This window comes from Sander vitreus, chromosome 9 (genome assembly GCF_031162955.1).
Source record: "Sander vitreus isolate 19-12246 chromosome 9, sanVit1, whole genome shotgun sequence".
Taxonomy (NCBI): Eukaryota; Metazoa; Chordata; class Actinopteri; order Perciformes; family Percidae; genus Sander; species Sander vitreus.
In genome coordinates this window covers 34,090,646-34,114,042 of record NC_135863.1, presented here as the reverse complement: position 1 = coordinate 34,114,042, position 23,397 = coordinate 34,090,646, and the positions used below count along the sequence as shown (strand labels likewise).

At 39.6% G+C, this 23,397-nt stretch overlaps 1 protein-coding gene across 2 annotated transcripts; it reads left to right on the top strand.

Moving 5' to 3' along the window:
* The first annotated feature begins 733 nt into the window (after nucleotides 1-733).
* Nucleotides 734-21,726, top strand: slco2a1 (solute carrier organic anion transporter family, member 2A1). Of its 2 annotated transcripts, none has more exons than XM_078259881.1 (14): nucleotides 734-908; nucleotides 6,566-6,703; nucleotides 7,794-7,956; nucleotides 8,712-8,924; nucleotides 10,253-10,369; nucleotides 10,463-10,602; nucleotides 11,886-11,958; nucleotides 12,133-12,297; nucleotides 13,379-13,583; nucleotides 14,544-14,691; nucleotides 18,278-18,441; nucleotides 19,108-19,172; nucleotides 20,674-20,794; nucleotides 20,890-21,726. In XM_078259881.1, exons 1-14 carry the CDS (start codon nucleotides 873-875, stop codon nucleotides 21,008-21,010), a joined length of 1,869 nt encoding a protein of 622 aa, XP_078116007.1. In that variant the 5' UTR covers nucleotides 734-872; the 3' UTR covers nucleotides 21,011-21,726. The 2 variants fall into 2 exon arrangements, with proteins under 2 accessions (XP_078116007.1, XP_078116008.1); XM_078259882.1 differs by having other exon boundaries at nucleotides 739-908; nucleotides 10,271-10,369.
* The last annotated feature ends 1,671 nt before the right edge of the window (nucleotides 21,727-23,397 follow it).

The window sequence follows — 23,397 nt, the reverse complement described above, 5'->3', positions numbered from 1 at the left end:
ATTCCATTTGGCTTTAGTGTCAGGGTCCTGGTATAATGCTGGCTCACAGTCGGTTTACTACAACACTTTAATACAACCGAGTAATGGTAATGGTAACACCTGTTTTTACTGCTATGACCAATCAGAATGTTTGCATGACTCCAGTAGTGTTTGACTACCAATACATTCAAACTGACCACTTGTAGGCCAACAAACATGATATAAAGATATAAAGATTTAGTATTTATGAAAACGGTATTCTCGGATGTGTAGCCGTCTGTCCACACATTAAGCAGTATTCTAAAAGATTTACGTTGTATTTTAGCTAGTATACATTTAAAGACGAGTAAAAAATATAAACTCACCCGCTCTCCTGGAATATTAATAACAATATTATAACACTTCTGAATACAGTGTATTTAATTGAAATAACAGGCCTTCAATAGCTCCACTGAGACCGTTTGAAGCGTTCATTCATTAGCAGAGCGCTGCATACCAAACCAATGAAGCATCTCTCCGTCCGAGAACAAGCAGGCTTCACTGGAATTAGGGTCACATTCATAATACTTTTTTTGTATATATATTTAAAAAAAGAATAATAATTAAAAAAAAAAAGAATTGCAGTGTAGTCATTTTTATTTTCATGATTAAGGCTTAGGTCACGCTCTTGCAGGTGAGTGTTGCACAGGCTCGCGCGTGACTCAGACAAACTGCGCGGGACTCGATGTTCTCAATTCACAACTTTCCAAACATTTGCGCGTGGAGCTGTGGGCTGAGTCACATGACATCACTCACCGGGGGAAACAAAGACAACCTCTGACACCAGCCTCCCGAGCTCAGTGGAGCGCGGCACGACACGAGCTCTGCTAGTGGACATACTTCCCTCCAAAGACATGAAGAGACCCCAGACCTCATTCCGCAGCATAAAGGTAGGCAGCGCTCCTAGAACGGGTCTGCTTTTAACCTGCAGCACTCGGTCCCTCGCTGTTTATGGAACCATTTGAGCTAGATTCATTTTTAGAAGATTGCATAACCTTACACAGACAATAATACTCGAGTAACAGAAAGACAAGTGACTTCATGGTCATTATTTTTCTCCAATAACCTGAGCACAGTGTTGCAGATCTTCATCTTAGAAAACCAAGTTCTCTGTCATTATGTCTAAAAAAGTTAGTATTTATTTGAGTTGTCTGACGTCAGTTTGATTTTTGATTAAAAAGATATTACTGATCCATCAAACCGTCCAAAACAGTACAGTGGGTTGAATTGTTTAAATGGTAATGCCAAGTCAATAATGAGCCTTTATTTATGAAAAAAAAGCGCTGCAACGAAAGATTGTTTTCACTATAATAAAATCTGCTACTTATTTTCGTGATGTTTAATCTGTAAAATATCAGAAATTGCTGAAAATGGCTATCAATATTTTAGAGGCCAAGGTGAAATTATCAAACGTTTTGTCCGACTACCCCAACCCCCCTCACATTTGAGAGTAAGAGAATGTTTGGCATTTAAAATAACAATCAATTATCACAACAGTTGCTAATGACGTTTCTGTCAGTAGATGAATTGCCATTGTTGCACCTCTAGAAATCTCACACAGCTTCAGACGGATTTGGTTGGAGGAAATGTTGACAGTTTTATGCTTCTATCATTTCATACATTGGTGAGTCTCTGTTTGGCAACTGTATCCAGTTCAAAGTTTGGTACATTTTCTGCACCTCAGGCTCCAATATTAAAAGTCTCACTGAACACTGACTTGTGGGAGAAATATATTCCAGCACTGAGTGCCAAAAGGAGCATTTGTACTTCACTGTATGGTAATAATGGGAGAGAAACAGTTTGTTCCAGGGCTGTGAGTAATAATGAGGCAAAACTCCATGCTGCTTGCAGCATAACTCAGCGAGAAATGACATGTCTTCGTCATTGGTGTTGTGTTGTGTGAATGACGCATGACTAATGCACCTATATTCTGTAAGCTTGGAGGACACCACTAAAGCAACTTCTGAATTCCCAGAAGGTAAAGGTTTCTTTGTGTTTACCTTAAGCATTCTCATACAGACTGTGGTGGGTCCAGTTACTGCAAATCTTCTTCTCTTTATCATTTGAAGTCTTCACTTTAAAGCCCCCCCCCTCTGTTGAAACCGAGATGTACAAATATAGAGAGGGTGGAGGGCCGTGAAACATTATGGCTCAATCTACAGACATCATCACATTATTCATTTTGAGAGTTCATGGCACTTTGGCCCATCCTGCACAGTATGAATGTACGTGAAGTCCAAAAGCTATATAACGGTATGTTTGCATAATGGGAGTAGTTCATAATAAAAGCAGGCGAAGCAGCAGGTAATATGTCATACATTTTTGCAAGTCATTCCTACAGCGGTGAGAAGTGGAAGCAGAGGAGTATCTTTGAAATTGCGTCAAACTGTAACGCTAGAACTCTTGAGTACTGTTGGCCTCCTGTCTAGCAACTGCAACAAAAGAGTAGAAAATTGGCCGAGTTGCTTTTCACATGAAACTCAATGACTTTGCACTCAGCAGAGCCAGCCGGTCAACAATCATATTGATCCATCTTTTCTTGACACTAGTACATGCTGTACAGCACCTTGCTCTCTATAGTTTCATCAGGACATTCTGTTTGTTTTTTTAACAACTTTGTGCTTATCTGCTGTGGCTACACCCAGGTTTCACTATCAAATTCTCCTTAAGGATATCTATGCTAACATCCGAGCCAAGTTTCTGCTTAGGGACACTTAATGTTTACATTCTGATCAGTGGGACAAGAAATGTTGGAAAGCTTCTGAGCACTTGAGCACGTGGCTCACGTTCTGTCATGGTTTTGGGGAATACACTTATTCACTTTCTTGCTTAGTTAGTTAGAGTTAAATAAGAAGATTGATACCATTCTCATATTTGTCTATTCAAAGGTGTGTTCAGACCAAACGCAAAGCAAATTTTCACCCTGCGTGGTACGGCTGCTGGAGTATCCTGCAACTCTAGAATAATCACCCTAACGTTAGTTACGTTATAACGTTAGTGCTAACTTAGTTTATAGTATAGCACAATCAATCGCTGGGATCAAGTAACAAATACATATTTTCAGAACTTACCATGTAGTCCTATGGCTTTGCTCACTTTTCTCCAAGCCAACGCGAAACATTCCCCTCACGTTTGGTCTGAGCCATAGACTGTTCAAATAATGGACCTAGCATCAGTGATGTCACTTATTGGTTTGTGGACTGCCGTTTTGAAGCCAGGAGTTTACATTTTGGCTGTCGCCATCTTGGTATTCTCGAGCTGGGGAAGATGACACAGCGGAAACAGTGTTGAGTGTATTTCCAATGGCGCTGTGCTTCGCAAAACTCTACAGGAAAAGTTGCAAGAATTTAAAGCTTTGGTTGGCAAGGTGCTAACGTATGCTAAACAAGACATTTTTGGACAACCAAAATGTTCTACTTAACTTTGATGAAGTGAAAACACACAGTCAAAGTTTGAGACAAAAACATGGACAACACCTAAAAACAAGTTTACAGCTATTCGAATGAACACAGTGTCATAGTTAGTATTGCTAAGCCTCTGTCCTGATTGACCGGTCGGCGTGTAGCCACGCCCCTGCTTTATCATCTATTTTAAAATAAATGGGACCATAATTTACTAAATGAGCATCATGCTGTATTGAAGAAGACCTGAAACTAGCGATTGAGAGCATAAACTCATTATGAAAATGTTTACTGAGGGTATGAATCAAGTGAGAAGTAGGGTCATTTCACCATAGGTCCTTTATGCAATCAGACTTCTTTTTGGAGCCAGTGGAGTCGCCCCCTGCTACATGTACATTGGCTTCACTTCTCAGGCCCGGAAGTTGGTCTGAACACACTTTTAGGCTACTACATAACAAAGGGGAAACAGCTAACCTGGCTCTATAAATCCACTACCATCACTTCCTAAAACACTCTTATTAACACATTATATCTTGCTTGTTTAATCCGTACAACTGAAGTGTAAAAACAACAGGTTGTGGTTTTACTTGCCAAGCAAAAGGAGCCCAGCCAAGAATTAACTTGGCCCACATAAATTCATAACCTGTCATTTTTACACTTCAGGTTGTTGTACTGATTAGCTTTAGAGGTGCCTGTAGGCTTGATTTCCTACCTTCAGACATAGCCAAGCTAGCTGTTCCCATCCTTTAGGCTAAGCTAACAGTCTACCTGCTGTAGCCTTATATTTAGTGGACAGGCATGAAAGTGCTTTTAATCTTCTCATCTAATTCTCTGCAAAAAAAGTGAATAAGCATATTTCCCAAAGAGCAGAGCAGCAAAACCTTTGTTTGTTTCACAATGAAGGGAGATGATTCTGTGGCTGTTTCTTTCAAGTATCCTGGGAGACTTCATACCCTTAGCTTTCCTTACACTTTATTTAATAACTATTTATATCCAGCGTCATAGCTACAACACGTGTCCCTGAAATAAAAGCTTTCAAATTCAAGTATAAACTTCCCTCAATTCTTCCCCTCGCAGCAGGGTTGAATGCTTTGACAATGACGTCCAGAGAGAAGGAGAGAGTGTTCAAAAAGGATAAATATGTACATAATCCACAGAGGATTCAAATCGTCCCAGCTTGCCAACATCAAATAGGCTTAAATCACTTGTATTAACAGTGTGGATAAATAATAAATCCGGCGTCTTCACAGTGCTGACACAGTGTAGTGTTCAGCCCCAGTTGTGATGTTTCTACATGTTATAATACTCCACGGATATGGGATCCAAGTTCCAACACTGGGCAATGTTCCTTCATCAAGAAAAAATGGACCTGCTGTATTTTGGGAGCAACTGTTTTTGCTGATTTTCATGCTAATGGTGAAATGTTGCACTTTGATGGATTATGTGTTATCATGATTGTGTTTTGTGTGTGGCCCCAGAGGCTACAAGCCAAATAGTCAGGAAGCCAGAGACTTGTCTCTGAAACATAATGTTTGTATCAAGCGTTATCTGCATATAAATATAAATCCCACTTCGTTAAAGGCTCAAGTGGATTTTAAGTTAACCTGAAGCCGTGGTTAAACTCGTGAACCACTCACTTTTTATTTGAATCTAAATCACAAACAAAGGAGGCTCTTTGCCTCCCTGAGCAAATGGATTAATTTGATACAAAATGAGGATGAAATATTAGCAGGAGTGTAAAAGCATCTATTGTGTGTGCTAACAAACCATAAAGCCAAGTTTTAATAGAAGCAATAACTGTTCTGAGTCAAACACATTTATTCTCCCTCAGCCGACCTAGCAGCCGGCAAACAATCTGAAAGCTTGGATTTATCACTGTTTCCATTGCAAATTCACTCTTAATTTCAGCATGTATGTTCAGCGTCATTTGTGCATTCATGACCCCCCAAACAAAGACGTAGGGGGGTCTTCTAGATAACTGGGAGCACGTTCAGTCCAACTTACCCGACTGTTCTAGCTGTTCTATTATTTACCTTTACCCACTTAGTCATTATATCCACATTACTGATGATTATTTATGAAAAATCTTATTGTGTAAATATTTTGTGAAAGCACCAATAGTTAACACTACAATTTTGTTGCGGTATCAATATCGAGATATTTGGTCAAAAATATTATATTTGATTTTCTCCATATCGCCCAGCCCTAAAAAATACATATATTGCCTCAATTTACACCTCATTCAATCATTTAATCCATCTATTCTTTGTCTACAATATGTAAATTGTAGCCATAAGAAAGTTGTTCCATGTCTTTAAGATGTGAGAATGTAAATGAATGTGAACGAGTCCAGGCCTGATGCGTTGGTACTTGTAACATGTGCCATGTGTTTTGTGAAGCAGCTGTTTCACGTTCCTCGCTGCATTTCACTGCACAGATAATATTGCTTCTCTGATGTTTAAGTATGCACTCCATCGGGTGAACTTGACATCTTGTCAGCGTGTGGCTAAGGAATGTTGTGTTGTGTTTTCCGGTACTTTTCCGAGACACCACATATGGAATGACAATGTTATTCCTCTGAATTGGTGCAATATGGTAGGAAAATATTTTAGGCTTTGAGTCAGATCTGCCTCGATGCAGCCAAGCGTCTCTTGTAGTTGAAAATGGCACAAAGACTAGGGCTGGGTATCGTTAAAAAATGTTCCAACCCAGTACCAATACCAATACCGTGACTTCGATACCGGTTCCTAAACGATCGATTTTCAATACCAATTTTATGAAACAAAAAGAAAATACAACATTACACATTACAGAACAAATCTTTTTATTTATTATGAGTGAGCCCTGTCTCTGTGTAACGTAGAGTTTTTCCTGCGTGTCTCTACAACATGTAACGTTAGACAGCCAATCAGCAGCATTATTAGAGCTTGGTAGAAGCATGCTGCATGCTTATTGGCTCACTGACGCTGATGAGATTTACTCCTTAAGTATTGAAATTGGGTACTTAATGATGAGGCATTTTTCGATACTCAATACTTCAGAGGCAATTCGGTCGGTGCCTAACAAGTATCGAATTTGGTACCCAGCCCTACAAAAGACACTTGACATTTATGACGTTTACCTATTTTACTGTCTGTCTGTCCTAGCTGTTTGTCCTGTGCCACGGCCTCCTGCAGTTCTCTCAGCTGCTGTACAGCTCCTACTTCAAGAGCACCATCAGCACAATCGAGAGACGCTATGGCCTCAGCAGCTACTCCTCAGGCACCATTTCCTCTCTCCACGAGGTAGGGGCCAACAATAACATACCCTCACCCAGCCTGAAATCATGATAGCGTTATTTCAAGGATACCGATGACAGAGAAGGATCTGGAGAACAAGCAACAAGAAAATAACACGTCCTGAATTCAAGCCAGACTCAAGTATTTTGGAACAGTTTTATTACAGATACGTAGGGTCAAGGAAGTGATAAAATGTACCGTACATGCTTATTGTGGTGGGATTGTTTTATGCTCAAGTGGGATTTAAATCCATCACACAGTTAAATCTTTTCCAGTTGTTTTCAGGTTCCAAGTACGCATGACCTTGTCACAAATTAAATTACCAAGTTCACATTTGATACCTTTGGGCTTTTGAATTCTTTTGGATCTTCTCAGAATTTGGCTGAACTTTGGCTGAGTTCTAATGTGATGTACATGATCTGATATGATTGTATGATATTTTATGAAAAAACAGATCAAAAGATTTTAGTTTTGCATTTATTTTAAAGTGGTTATTTAAAGCTGCTGTGATAGATATTTCAATATTAACAATGGATCAAATCTGTAATGGAAAAGGGGCTGTTCTAAGTGATGAGCCCTCACATTGTTGTCACCCGTCTCTGCAGTTTCTCTTAGCATTACAGAGCTGTTAAGCATCTTTCTGCTCATTGTTGAGGTTTTATGGCCCTCAGCATTACTGTTTGCTTCAGTTGCTCATCAGCCTGGTTTCCAGATTCAGCAGGCAGCTGCTTTTTTCAATTTTTAGATAAAATGCTCAAACAAACCAGCACACAACCTGTCCAGCACCAAACATTAAAAAAAGTTAGCGACCAGCTGGGGAACGTAGTGGAGCATTCAGCAGCTAAAGAGCCACATATTTCTCTCAGGAGTTGGTGAAGACCAAAACAGAGGGCTTGAGCCCCCCTAAAAAGGGTCTAAAATCGCCCATGCAGTGCAACCCTGGCCACTTCCATATTTGGTATGGGAGTCCATTAGTAATGTTTGATAACTGTGACACCTGCAATTGAATGCACTAAATGTGAAAGGATTGATTTGAAAAGAGAAACTGTCCTACTCTGGCTCCTCTTTGAAGCATGTGTTTGTGTCCATCTCTTAGATCAGTAACAGTGTGCTGATAGTGTTCATCAGCTACTTTGGAAATCGGGTCCACCGCCCTCGCTTCATTGGAATCGGTGGACTACTGATGGCTGTCAGTGCCATGATCCTGACCTTACCTCACTTCTTGTCCCAGCCCTACGAATACGACTCTGTTTTACACAGTAAGAATGTACTGTCTTCACCGGCACCACTGTGACAGCTAGTGTGACTCAGTCCAGAGCAGGGGACTTATGAATGTACAAATATGTCAATGCAATTTATGAGACTATACTTAAGGGTTTGCCTAGAACGCTGCGGCAACTTCTCAGCAAAGGTTTCATAGCACTCAGCAGGAGTCAAAACAAGTACCTGCTGTTTGACTTTCTGTACTCTGCTGCAAATGATGTATTTAGAAAGCCTTGCTGGTGCTCTCCAGCTGAACTTTTCATAAATCAGAAAGAAATTTCATATCTATGCACTCGCTGAAAGTTATAATTGTTCTATGGTCTGGCTCAGGTTAAACCCTTCCTTTTGTAAAGCATGAATAAATGCCATAAAACTTTCTTTTTATTATCTAGTTTGACAGTCATAATGCAAAAAGAACAAATATGAAGTTAACTACTAATTGCATTTTTTGGATATATCGGATCGTGCATAGACTCACGTACTCACCCATACCAGCATTTAAGGCAGCATCGGAGCCATTTCCAATATTGGTATCATATTGGAACAACTCTAATCTAATTTGTAACAACAATCTCCCTCTTCCGCCTTTATTTTGACCCCCATGGTGTTGTACAGAGTGTCAGTGAAGGGCCAGAGAAGCTTCAGGAAATTAGAAGGAGTTGGACATCTGCATCCACTGGCTTGTCATTAACTCTCCCCCCCACCTTCTCCTCCCCTCTCCGCCCGTGTGTGACTACCTGCTGTGATCCAGATCGCCATGACATTTGCAACCTGCAGAGGAACTCCAGCGGCTTGGAGACTTGTGGCCGCGACGAGACCAGGCGTCTGGCCGACACTAACAACCTGTGGCTGCTCATGGGCAGCGCCCAGCTGCTCTTTGGCGTGGGCTCGGTGCCCATCCAGCCGTTTGGGATTTCCTACATAGATGATTTCGCTGGGCCTGGCAACTCCCCTCTTTACATAGGTGAGCGGTAGATTGATTTGTTTAGATGAAGTGAACACAGTCTGAGGCTCACGGTGTTATCCTGGGTGATTCTGCAGGCCTGTATGTTAAAAAAAGGTTTTTTTAATATACAGACTTTTTAACATTGGTATTTTGTTTAAAATTAAAATTGGTTTTAAAAGTGTTTTTCAGGTAATAAGGTTCAAAGGTTTCATATTCCAAATAGCAAAACTGATAGGCATAAAGAAAACAAACTTAGTGTATTCTAAATATATAATATGAAAATCCTATCACATTTTTAAATGGGGGTTTCTATATGCTTTAATTTTCTGCAGAAAGCAATGATTTTGTTATAAAACATTTAGACAGTTTAGTCCTGTTTATTTTAATACACAAAATCAATTCATCAACTTGTGAAGGGAGATATTTGGGCACAGAAACATGTTTTTAATTTAACATCAAAGATTTCAATATAGTTCAAACATTGGTAAAAACATTGGAAAGATGCCTCTCTAATTGGCAGATGTTTTCTCTCCTTGTTCTACATTTCTTTCTGTTTGGGGCTGTCTCTCTGCTGTTCTTCTTTAATATCTTCTTTGATTTCTTTTCTGCTAACAAATTCACATCTACCCTTTTTATCTGGACCAGATGGAGTCATCAGTGTCAGAGCTCTGATTGTAGTTTCTTTCAATCACAGTGTCTGCTGCAGTACACAAGTTATAAACAGACACAACCTCAGTTAGGAGAGTTGGCATCAGATCACTAAATGTTCAGCAACTAGCAGCTAGAAACCTAAAATCATCCCAGCGAACATTAAAAATGAGCTTTTCACAAAGTTCAAACAAGATACATAAAAGTATTCCAGCAGTGTGTTTCAGTATCATTTAAAGGTTTTTAGGATTAAGATTAAGCAGCTTTTTATGATTTATTTTCAGCCCCTTTATCCACAGTCACAGAGCAGGGCAGATACATGGTAAAGAGACTAAACCTGATTGGTTCTCTTGTAAAGAGCACTGTTTGGTGGACCTTTTTTTCAGATTTAAGGCCATTACTGCATAATGTGTTGTACAACGGGCAGTGTGCAATTTTGTTGGCTAGTGGCAGTCTCTGCATGCAACATGAGCATGTCCATGCAGTGTGTTGCAGCAGTCTGTGTACTTTATGTTTGTATGTTGACTCATTTAAACAGCAGATATTGTTTGTTTGTCCAAGAGAAATTTCCTTCGGATTAATAAAAATATATCTTATCTTATAAAATCCCAAATAAACCTACACAAAATGTCAAAGAATAATGCCATGTAAATAACTCATTTTTTACACAAAAAAAGACGGAATTTTATCTTTGTCAGTCGCTTTATCATTCGCAGCCATCCTGTTTGCTGTATCTGTATTCGGGCCTGCCGTTGGATACCTGCTGGGCGCAGTCATGCTGCGCTTCTATGTGGACGTGGACAAGACTGGTTTTGGTAATCTTCCATCCCAAAGTTATTTTATAGACTGGTTACAGCAAGAAAGATGGTTGGCTGTTGTGTCTAAGTGTTCAGCGGTGTTTCCTGCAGGAGCTGGACAAGAGCTGATACAGAGTGACCCCCGCTGGGTCGGTGCCTGGTGGATGGGCCTGCTCCTCACCTCCGGCTGCCTGGTTCTCACCTCCATCCCCTACTTCTTCTTCCCTCGCGGAATGCCTTCAGAAGATAATGTAAGTCACACTCTCAGTCACAGAGCTCTTTTAGAACATAAGAGCTCTGTTTTATGACTAAACATTCATTGAATGTATCTATTGATTGTGAAAAACACAGTATATCGCTCATTTTGTCATACTGTTTTACTGACACCTACAGGCTTTATGGCAGCATTGCATTAAAATGTTCCTCTGTTTTTTTTACTATCTTGAAGGCACAAAAGATTTCTCAATGTTAAAATATAACTCCACATTATAACTGACATATTATATAAACACATTTCAATTCCCAAGAACTAATTTCAACTTAATTATTTTTGACCTTTTAAACAATCTGCAGAAAACATTAGTCATAGATAAGATAAAGCCTTTCACGTGCTTGCGAAACCATGTTTGGCTCTTTTAGCTTTGTTCAGCACTTGACCTGGTAAAAATAATAAGATTATTGTTGTTTTAAAGAGTGCTACTTACAGGGATAAACCAGCTCTGTGTCATGGCAGTGGCAGTGTTGGCATTGTGTTCAGATATACGGTGTTTGGATTCCCTCTGAGGCGCTGGTGCACGGAACTCTATGCGGAGCAGGGTGGTTTGCTGAGATCTGTCGGGTGAGGCAAAATGCTTCATGGAGGTCCGTAGAGATCCACTGGAACTGGCGCCACGGAGGAAAGCTAAACACTGTGCATCTAATCACATTGGCCATCCTGCCATGACACAGAGCTGGATTTAAATTAGCCAAATATCTCTTTATCGTCCACTCTAAAATCAATTGAAATGAACACATTTGGAACATGACCGGCGGTGTTGATGAAGGGGTACTAGAGGTTATCTGATAGCATGTGGTGTGTGATAGATGTGGGAGGTACTTGATATACATACAACTTTTTGTGGCATTTAAATGTTTGGTTTCTTATAAAACACACATTAGAATTAAAAGTGTGTATTTTAGTTTGAAAAAGCCTCAGAAAATTGTCTTTGAGGGACAAAAACTCTTCCATTATGGTGTTTGACAGCTTCGGGTGATTTTGATTGCTTGAACACTGTGGAGCTATTGCAAAGAGCTGTCAATTCAGTCTAATGTTCCCACGTCACATGAATGCAGCATGAAGAGATGGGGGTTGTGGGCGGGGGGAAGAGGCGGAAGAAAGAAACCTGATAATAACTGATAATTCATTTCTTCCAAGTAAGAACAGGACTGATGTGATTTACAAGTGATCCTCCAGATTACTGGACATGCCCTTGTATTGATTACACAGCAAATATATGCCTTTTGTATACAATTCATACTGCATGCTATTTTCCAGGTGGGTGGAAGTGAAACTGACATGAATGATGACTTCAAGAAGCCAGATACCTCTTTACTTGATTTCCTGAAAAGTAAGTTTATTGTATTCAGAGTGTAAAGGTTCCACCTGTTAGATCCACAAACTGACTCCACATAGCTTTATACTGTTAACGTGTTCTCTAACCAATAATTAAGAGTTTTTACTGAAGTCATTTCCAGTATCAGTGTAATAATCAGTGTGTCTGTATGTGATTGTGTCTGATCAGTGTTCCCCAGAATGTTTGTCCACCTCCTGTTGAGCCCGCTCTTCCTGATGCTGGTCCTGGCCCAGTGCTGCTTCTCCTCAGTGATCGCAGGTCTCGCTACGTTCCTCAACAAGTTTCTGGAGCGTCAGTACAGCGCCTCAGCCGCCTACAGCAGCCTGCTAGTAGGTATGTACTGAAGGAGTGCAAAGTTTCAGGAAAAGATCCTATAATAGAATACTTTTGCCATTTCAGTCAACTGCTTGCAATCGGTGTCAGCTGTTGAATAATTCAAAGTAATGTACAGCATGGTATACATTAAAGCACTTTTATGAACTCTGTGGAAGGGAAATAAAACAGTTAAAATCATTTAATGGACACTCTGGAGTGTGTCAGCCTGTTTGCACCGTGGTCTTTTCCAAAGAGTGAATTAGGTTTGGACTGTCATCTTTTCCTAGACGACAATTTGATATGGGTTTGTGCTTCGTTTAACTTTGCCCCTTTGCAATATTGCATGTATTTACAGTCTACACCTGTCATTTGTGTCAGGATGTCAGTAATCTGGATCAACAAAAGTACATTTCCAGGATAAAGCCTGACATTTGGCGTGTATGTCAGGCTTTGTCCCTCACCTTCCTCTCTCTGTGTGTTGCCGTTCTCCAAATCCCTTCGCTACGGAAAACAACAGCCTTCAAGCTAGCAAGCAAAATGGCACATTTTGAAGAAAATTTGGATGGTGCAACAAGGCAGACCTGCTTGATTCTTTTAGGGAATGATTGTAAAGATTTACAAGGAATATGTTTACGACATTTACTCTCTAACTGGGACGTTTGGGGACCGATCAGCAGGATGCTATAAATGAAGTACAAACGGCGATACATTAAGAGCAAATTATGTTTAACCATGTATCAGCTAATTTAAATAGCTCACGTTACTCTATTGTGTAAACTTTATTTCATACGTTATGTGGCGTTTTCCTTTTGCAGGGTGCAAATGTTCCACCAAAACAAGTTCCTTCCCGAGACTTTTGAGCAGAGGCACCGTGGCTGCGTCTGGAACTTAGCGCCCAAGAGCAGCAAACAACCCAGAGCGTTTTTTTTTCTCCTATCCCAGAATGTATCTGTGACCTTACTCCCCAGCGCTGTGAAGATAGGTCTGGAAATGTGAGACTAGGGTGTCAGCAAACAAATAAAATGGCACACAATGTGTAGAAAACTCCTTTGGACATCTTTAGTAGACAATACTTATGGTTCATAATCATGGTTCCCAGGTGCTGTGAATCTGCCAGCAGTAGCAGTGGGAATGCTGATTGGGGGGGTCATCATGAAGAAGGCAGGTCTCTCTCTGAAGACTATCCCACGCTTCTCTGTGGCCATGCTGACCATGTCCACCCTCCTCTGTATCCCTCTCTTCTTCATGGGATGCCCCACACAGAAAGTCTCAGAGGTCAATTATTACCAGATCGGACAGTATGGGTGAGTGACAAGGGTGGGGTATTCTTACTACATTTAAATCAAGAAACAGCCTGTTGTAAAACACATTATAGACCCAAAGACCCAACATGTACTACCAGCTCAGTAATGTTTTCAAAGTTAATGCAGTTCAAATTTGGGAGGAAATTATTTGCATTTTATTGGACACTGTAATACAATGAGTTAGTGTACCTTCAACACTTTTGGACCAATTCCCTTAAATTGATACAAATATCTAACAATTCCATTAAGAAGTCATTTTGAACGTGTGTACATTTTTATACTCATTCATCAAATCTGGGAGCATATACAGGGAGTAGACATGACACTTGATACAGTATAATTCCATTCCTTTATTAGTTTTTGCCTTCATGAATATGTAAACTACAGCTTAGTCTGGCCAAGAATTGGGCTAAAGTAGGCCAATGTTACCTTTCGACATTACTCCCAACTGCATTCGTAGCCATGAAACTACATCCATGCGTGTCAGTATTTTGGACGCTGCATTGTTTACACCTAGTTTTGCAGGCTAGCGGTCTTCCTCTTCCCTGTCTCTTGTTGGCACATTGCTACATTTCATGGCGCGTGTCTACCATTGAGTGTAGATCAGTGGAATAGCCTGAAACTGTAACAGAAAAGTGTATTACATTGTCCATGCTCATGCGGATGCACGTCCATGTTTCAGGGGGCCGCTCCTAAAAACATTGCTACACATACTTATATTATCTGACATAATGCTCATAGGAATTTTGATTTATTTTCCTCCAAAAGTCATTACATTGTTTATTTGCTTTCAATTTCTTTATAACTTAATATGTATGTATATATTACACCTAAAACATATCAAAAACATAATATTTAAACCTTTGTGTAATGTCACAAAGTACTAGGATATAGGTAAGTCTAAAGCAAACACATGCTAATGAAACATTGCTTTTGTTTGACTCTCTCTGCCCTCCACAGGTCTCTATCCCTATGCTACTCCAACTGCTCCTGCCCTGCCAGTGCCTTCAACCCTGTGTGTGGCTCTGATGGTGTCGAGTATATTTCTCCTTGCCATGCGGGCTGCACCAACTTCACCAAAGATCCCAACAACACCCACAGGGTTCAGGTCAGTGCCTCCGCTAAGCACCTGTTCATGGTTTCCTCCAACAGTACACATACTAATGATAAGGCTATGTTCAGACTGCAGCCTTAAAGGAACACGCCAACTTATTGGGACTTTGTCTTATTCACCGTATCCCCCAGAGTTAGATAAGTCCATACATACCCTTCTCATCTCTGTGCGCGTTGTAGCTTTTTCCGACGGCTCCACCGGTAGCTTAGCCTAGCACAGATCCTGAAGGTAATTGGTTCAAACATGTAGTCACAGCGTGTACAAATAACAAGGTCACATGACACACAGCCATCTTCTAACCATATATAAACTGGGAACTATAGTCTCAGAGAAGTGAAGCATTTCTACTCTCCATCCGGTGCTTCTCAGGTGCTGCGAGCATATCACTCCGCCCAAGTAGCAGAAGTAGCAGTGCTTCGCCTTCTGAGAATATATGTATATATATATATATATATATATATATATATGTATACAGTTAGAAGATGTCTGTGTGTCATGTGACCTTGTTATTTGTACACGCTGTGACTATACAAACCACAACATGTAAATAGAAACATGTTGGCGTTATTTTGTCACTTATTCGGAGCAGTAGGCTAGATGGAACCAGTTACCTTCAGGATCCGTGCTAGGCTAAGCTACCGGTGGAGCTGTTGGAAAGAGCTACAACGCGCACGAAGATGAGAAGGGTATGTCTGGACTTACCTAATTCTGGGGGTTATGGTGAATAAGCTAAAGTCCCAATAAGTCGGCGTGTTCTTTTAACGCTCAATTCTGATTTTTGTCCAGATACAATTTCTTTGACTGAAAGTTCACATAATTCTTTTAAATGTGGCTTTCATCAGGCTCAAGTACTGGGCATGGCCTGAAAGTGACACGCCCACATGCGCCAACGAGTAATACAACGTCACGCGTCACATGCAGCACCCTGTTGAAATGCTTATCAAAATAAACCCATGGATGTATAAAGAGAACCAAGGAAGTTGTTATCTTCTTCTTCTTCTTATCTTCTTATCTTAATTGGTGTCTTTCGCCATGTAAAGTCTATGGGAAAAAAAGTTGCAATTCCACCGTTGGCCGCTGTGCCCATGTTTACATCAAAGCTGGGCGCTGTTTGTGGGAATAGCGCAGAATTGTGACGACGTCAGAGTTGCATGAATTCCGATCTGACTGTCCAGACCATAGACTGTATGAAAATATTTCATTTATACATTGGTCCAGACATCAGATATGAGCAAAAAAGTCGCGTTTGGGTCAATTTTGCCTGCAGTCTGAACACAGCCTAATTTACTAACTAACTAAGCTGACCAATTTGTTGCTGCATTTAAAAGTTTTACACTTGAATTGTAATTCCTGTTAATTATGAAGATTTTTTACCAACTTGCTGGTGCACAGTATTATTTAAATAATAAATAACAATTCAGTAAATTGGGTTATGTGTTATGGGTTATGTGTTACATTTACAAAGTTAGGAAAGCAATGTTTACGTCAAGCCTAACACATAAAACAATGATCCCGGTCACTTCCACACAGTGAGGCATAGTGCTTATTAATCAGACCGGTATTTGTTACTCGGTATCGGCCGATACCCAAAGCCCAGCTATCATTATTGGGACTGAAGAAGTCGGTGCATCCCTGTATAAAACTTGGCTTTTAGCTGCCTTTTAAATCTGGGGGAAAGTTGTGCAACACCAGAATAACATTGTATAATAAATCATCAGCAGTAATGAATGAAATTACCTGATGCAGAGTAATCATGATAGGAATGCTAGATAACTTGATTGAAAAGAAAACAATGACTACATATGATTTGTTTTAACAGCAGGGGAAGTATTCAAGTGTATAATTTTCTTCTATAATCTTCTCTAATTCTCTTAGTGTGGGATGAGGGAAAAAACATTTTGGTTCTTGTCCTAGCACTGGTTCTGTAAATGTGTAGGAGTAGAGTGCTGTAGGGAATACATATGCTGCAGTGAGAGTGTTTTTGAATCTGCTCTTCAGGGGGTACACTTGATCTTTAAACATTTTTTCCAGTGTTAATTAGATCCTTGGAATAGGAAGTGACTTCGACCTTAGATGCCTCTTTAGAGACAGAAATGAGATCAAAGCATCTTGGGGCAGTGTCCCAGTATTTAGACTTTGTGAACTGTCTGCCAAATGATCCCACATTTCATAGAAGCAGTGATATGAAGTCCCAGACATCAGCCAGGTGCTTCCAGTGCAGGAGCAGTCAGAACAGACAGAGAGACTGCTCTTCTGCTTACAGGGCGCAAGTGACTCACAATCATTGTCGATCAATGCTTATTAGTCACAGAGCATTTGGGAGGTGTTTTAAGAGAGACAAAACGTCACTATTCAGACGTCACAGCTAGTGAATAATCTTCCGGTGGGTGGATTGTGTGACTGCTAATAGACTATTAGTCTGTTTGACTCTGCACATAAGCCCGCTGTGTAATACTGCAGTACAAACACAGACACTGATGGATCCAGCTAGCTCAATGAATTAAGTCTCAGTATAATTATGTTCTCTTATTGTGGACTCAGATGTCCACAAGTGAACAGTTGAAAGTGGAATTCAGTCAGGTGTTTGACAATTTCTGTATTTTTATTTAATATACCTTATCTCTATGAACAAGTATATGCATATAATGCAGACTCTCTGGGCAACAGGACACCATTTAAATATCGGAAGCATTCTGGTTTCTCTTTGTAGTCCAAGTAGTATTGGTGATGACTATTCATGTTTGAGCAGGCTTTGGTTGCATACAGTAAACAGTCCGTATGGAGAGCAAAAGATGCAGAACCCATTGGCCGAAATGCAATCTCAGAACCCATAGACTATTGTCTGACAACAATGTAGCTTTTTATTAGCTTTATAAAAAAAAAATGCTGGCTACACTGTAACCCCAAAATATTTGTCCCCAGAGGCTAAATTGTCGTCAGACCAATAGCCGATGAGTTCAGAGATTGAATAAACCAACAGAAACGTATATGGTGTTCAGTCTTTCTATCTGTTGTAATGTAATGTAATACTCTTGTTTCGAGTAAGGTACATGTTCTTTCCATGTTTTCACAGAAAAAAGCAATTCATCTTAATTTGCTTGTTTTGTCTATTTAAAATTACTGACCATTTTTAAAGGAATACTTTGACATTTAGGGAAATATACTTATTCACTTTCTTGCTGAGAAGATCAATACCACTGTGGTGAATATGACGCTAGAGCCAAGAGGCTTAGCATAAAGACTGCAGCTAGTCTGGCGATGTCCAAAAGTAATAACAATCTGCCATTCTCTGAAGCTAAGACCCCTGTTTCCAGTCTTTATGCTAAGCTAAGCTAACCGGCTGCTGACCATAACTTCATATTTTGCATACAAACATGAGAATGGTGTCAATCTTCTCATCTAACACTCAGCAAGAAAGAGAATATGCACATTTTCCAAAATGTCTTACTGCAATCCCCAGTGGGGAAGATACGTATTACAGCAGATATGGTACAACATGACAACAGCATAATGTTGTATTTCATTTTCTCTGCACAGATAACAACACTAATATTTCCTTTTGCTTTCTTTGTGGATACAGCTGTATACCAACTGCAGGTGTATATCTGGGAGCCAGAGTAATGCCCGCCATGCTCCCTGTTCAAACAGCTGCCCACATCTTCTTCTCCCCGTCATTCTTGTCATCTCTTTGGCTTCACTGATCGCCTGCCTCACTCACAATCCCATGTACATGATGGTGCTAAGGTAAGGAAGGATGGCAATATGTTACAGCATTCTTTTGTTATATATTTTATATCTTCAAAATAAATGTAATAGATGATATAATCTGCTTGTCCCTGGTACAAACACTTACTATTGATGATATGAAACTTACATTTTACCCACCAAATACTGTCTTAGATGACATACTGTAGCATTGACTTAGCATCTTCTGTTTTTACAAAACTTATGTTAAATATATCCAAATCTGACCACACAACTGTTGTACCTAGCACACCTTTACTTCTCTCTCCCCCAACCAGTGTGGACCTCTGTCACGTTTTAGGCTCTACTTCTTAAACACATTTCGGAGACTTTAATATACATTTAGTGACTGCTGCAGTCAAACACTGAGCTGAAAGGCTCCTCTTGAAGTCCATAAAAAGTCAAACACAAAAGTTAAAAAATGAGTGTGCCAGGCTCTTGATAACGGACAGCTAAGAATGAATTAAAAGCAAAAAGTCTGCGAACACCAGTTGGGACATTTGATGAGAAATTAGTTTCTCTCAAACTGATTTATTCAGTGATTTTCTACAAAATAAATGTAGTTTTTTTTTTTAATACATGTGTACTGATTTATCACTGCTGCTGTTGTCCAGTATTGTATTGTATGAAAGTGCACGTTGTAATATCACTTCCTGTTCATTTCAGATGTGTTCCCTCTGAAGAGAAGTCATTTGCTATAGGAATTCAATTTTTACTCATGAGAGTATTAGGTAAGTCAGGACACAAATACTATTTGTTTGTAGTGCCCTATACTGGTATATGATTGAAATGAAAATGATTGTATTAACGATAAACCTTTTGTCAAAGTGCCCAATAAAGCCCCCAAATCTCCAAATGTCCTCTTAGCTCAACGTTATTATTTTGAAACTAAAACTAAAGTTCACCAATGTATGGAGCCTCAAAGTATCCAATATTAAATATTTTAAAAGACATTCTGAAATAAACAGCACAAATCCATTGTGTAAAACATATAAATGAACCAAGAAATTCATTATTATAAATTATAATTTCATCAATTTTATTTCTATAGTAACAGTTTTATGTCTTTATTTCATTATAGAATTTTATATTGGAAAAAAGTGACATGAAAAGTGGCATCATGAAAATATAATGTGACATGAAATAATATGCCTGAAAATATATGAAATATGCTATTATGAATTAAAAACAGAGCTGAAAATGGTTATTTTAAAATAAAAATGTCTATGTTGTCTGGGTGGCAGTAGCTCAGTCAGTAGGGGGTTGTGTTGGGAGCTGGAGGGTTGCTGGTTCAAGTCCCCATATGGATGAAAGTATGGTGGTGGACTGGTAGCTGGAGAGGTGCCAATTCACCTCCTGGGCACTTGCTCTTGAACAAGGCACTGAACCCCCAACTATTTGGGGCACCTTTCCATGGGTAGCCCCCCCACTCTAACATCTCTCTATAGTGCATAGGTACTGAGCATGTGTGTGTAATTCAGGCCTGTGTGTATTTATGATGTAAATATGAATGATGAAATAACATGTCATATGAATGACATGAGTTTTACAAATTTCTTAAATTATCTCACAAATTATAGGTGAATTTCTATAAAAAATGTACAATGACTTATTTATTTAATATTGTACACTTAAGGACTCTGTACAGTTAAGTTTGATGGCATGTGGGGCTGCTATATGGTGAAACAACAAGTAAACATAACTGAATTACATTCCTCGGTATGTTTTAAGCAAACGTTGGATTGCCCTCTAGTAGTCTATATCCATGACGTTCCACTTCCGGGATTGTTCCGTTGCCGCCGGAAATCCCGCCGTATGTCCTTCTTTTCGTCCGGATGTCCGTCCCCTTCCTCTGTCTCTGTGTTGGCGTTCTAACCTCCGGTGGATTTGTGAGGACTATGGTTAACTGCTCCTCAGATCTCTGCAGGGTAAATCCAGACAGCTAGCTAGACTATCTGTCCAATCTGAGTTTTCTGTTGCACGACTAAAACTACTTTTGAACGTACACATGTTCCACCAAAACAAGTTCCTTCCTGAGACTATTTAGCAGAGGTAATTCTTTTAGGAATAAGGAAAGACTGATAGTTTTTAAATTAATATTTGAAAAACAATCTCACATAGCCCCTGCAGTACTCAAAGGTACCCCTAGGGTTACACATACCCCTCCAGCTCAACCACATGGGGATAGAAGTGTGTTGTTTAACCTGTACTCTGTTTTGGTCCCCCTCTCAGCCTGGCTACCTGCCCCTGCTCTCTTCGGGACGGCCATTGATACGTCGTGTATCTGGTGGAAGCATGTTTGTGGAAAGAAGTTTAGCTGTGGTTACTATGACAACAACATCTTGAGGAACCGGTAAGAAAAATGTATCACTCACTACGCATATTATATACACACAGGAAATACATCCAAATCACTGCTGACAATCGTCTTATGTCTGACCGCTGCAGGTACTTGGGCTTACAGGTGGGTTATAAGGCCATGGGTATCATCCTACTGATGATGCTGGGGTGGAAAGCAAAGCGGATCCAGGAGTACAGTCTGGAGAAGAGGCCTGAAGGACTACTGTGACCCTGCTGAGCACCCCTGTGTCTTTCAAAGCTTTGCTATAATATGTTGAAGAACAGTGTGTGGAACAAAGCTGTGTTAGTAGGAGAAAGCCACAGCCTACACTGACCTCAAAATCTGTAGGCCCACTTCCCTACCTAGTGCTTCACTGGTTGGAGTTAAGATGTACATTATCCAAAAGGGAAATATCTGATGTTTTCGGATGCTTTAAAGCTAATGATTGGTATTATATTGAAAATATAACTCACTTATTACAAGTTTTAGAGAGGACAGCTAGAGGGCAGCTAAAACACCTCTGTTGTGTGGTACCTCACAATATTTTACATGCATCTGAGATGAGAGTTCAGATGGATAAATATCTTTGTGTATTACTTGTTCCTATAAAGAAGGAATCTATTCAGGTTTCTATTTCCAATGGGAACATATTCTGTAACTACTTACCTGTATTAGCTTAATATTTAAGTTTATTTTTTATAGAAGTCTGTCTCATACACAGAGACATCTGTGATAACTGCAGTACTCTTTTTATATATGATCACATAGTATAACACTTGATTTAATTGCAATGCTAATGAATGTTCAGATAACAAGTACATACACTGTTACTCATGAATTGAATTAACCACACACATTATGCTGTCTACTGGTTGGGTTGTATTGGTTACGGTGGAGTGCATACATGTGTAAGCATTACTGGCAAATACAGTACAATTAATCAAGTCAGCGTCAAATCTTTTATTCATTTCTGTCTTTATCTATGTCTTAAAAGCTGGATAGCCAACCAAATGTCCCAGGTTTAATGCATGTCTGTTGGTTTTGGTGTTTTAATTAATTCCACAATTTCACACAATGCGTAGAGGACAGAAGGTTAGGGTGGGTCAATAGTGTATGTCTTTCTCCCCATATGTAAAATATAATGCATTACTTACAGTCATGAGACATGTTTCATAATACACAAAAATAGCCGGCAATACGGATAGCTTTACAAATCCCAATGGGAAATTGCAGTATTACAGTCAAGTCTCACATAAATTACAAAACAAACAACACAAGGACACTCAAAGAAGTAGAAAAGAAATTAAAGAAGCAGAAATAAAAACCTAACTGGAAACTGAAAATAATCCAAAAACTACAAATTGCCAAACTGTAAATATATATGATATAGTGCATGGTAAAATTCTGTACATGATCCATGTAAGTGTACTACTATTTATACTCTATATTGTCTTGTATTGGTATGGCAAGATGCTTTGTTGCTAACCTGCTGTGATGGATGAATACTGTGGTATATTTAAGTTGCAGCGCTGCGTTGCCGATGTGTGGAGAAGGAACTTCGTTGACACTGTTCTTGATTATAAAAAGGTTTATTACATCAGAGATTCCAGCATCAAATTACAAGCTTCTGCAGGAGCTCGGAGAGGCGACCAACCCAATCTTCAAATATTGTCGCTCTGAAGTTCTGCGGCTATCTCATTGTATATATTCTGTGCATTTAGTGGGGGTGTGAGTATATGCTTGGAGTAGGGAACTGACCATTTAAGGCCCCATACATGGTATAGCTCCAACAAAATATCTTCTGTCCTTCTAATGTTAACAGTTTCCAAATGTTTCAGCAACAGTAGGATAAAGTTCATAGGAATTCCCTTATATGGCAAACCTTAAGTCAAAGTTGTAAATCTTCAGATACCACAATACCATAGGATATTAGCCTATGGAAATATATATGTGCCCAATATTTTTTTATAGTTTCAAACCACAGATTTTACACATGAAGATATTTCAACTCATTATGAAAATCACTACTCAGCCTGTGAGAATAGTTGAATAATATTTTCTGGCTTTATGAGCTTTCTAAAATATGATAAAATAGCCATGATGTCATCAGCATTATTCCAGCTACAGACTGGGGGCGTGGAGTTGGAAAGAGGATCATTTACAGTAGATGAAAGGATGGTATTTGAAGGATCCTATCAAGTTGCATTATGCTGTAGAATCCAAGGTTTTCTGGGGACTAAAAGTCAAGACATCTCTGCCTCTGCCTGCAACGAGTTTGATCATTCTTTTTAAAATGTCTCTCACAGGTTCACCAACTTTATGGGAGTGCAATTTTGAATCACTGGAAACCCCTTTAAGTAGTGTAAAATATTACCTTGTTTTTTGCCACACACATCTACATGTTTTGGTACACAAATGTATACGAATGTCTTCATAATTCGTGATGAACCAATAGAAGAAGCTTCCCAGACAGATGAAACTGGGGCCCAGCTGCACCCTCCCTGTCTCCTCCGACTCACATGACGTCATTTTATATCACGGCTGTCAGTTCAGCGGAGAACGAGGAGAGGCCGCGCATGCGCAGAGAAAAAAAAAAATCACCCCAGCGTCACGGA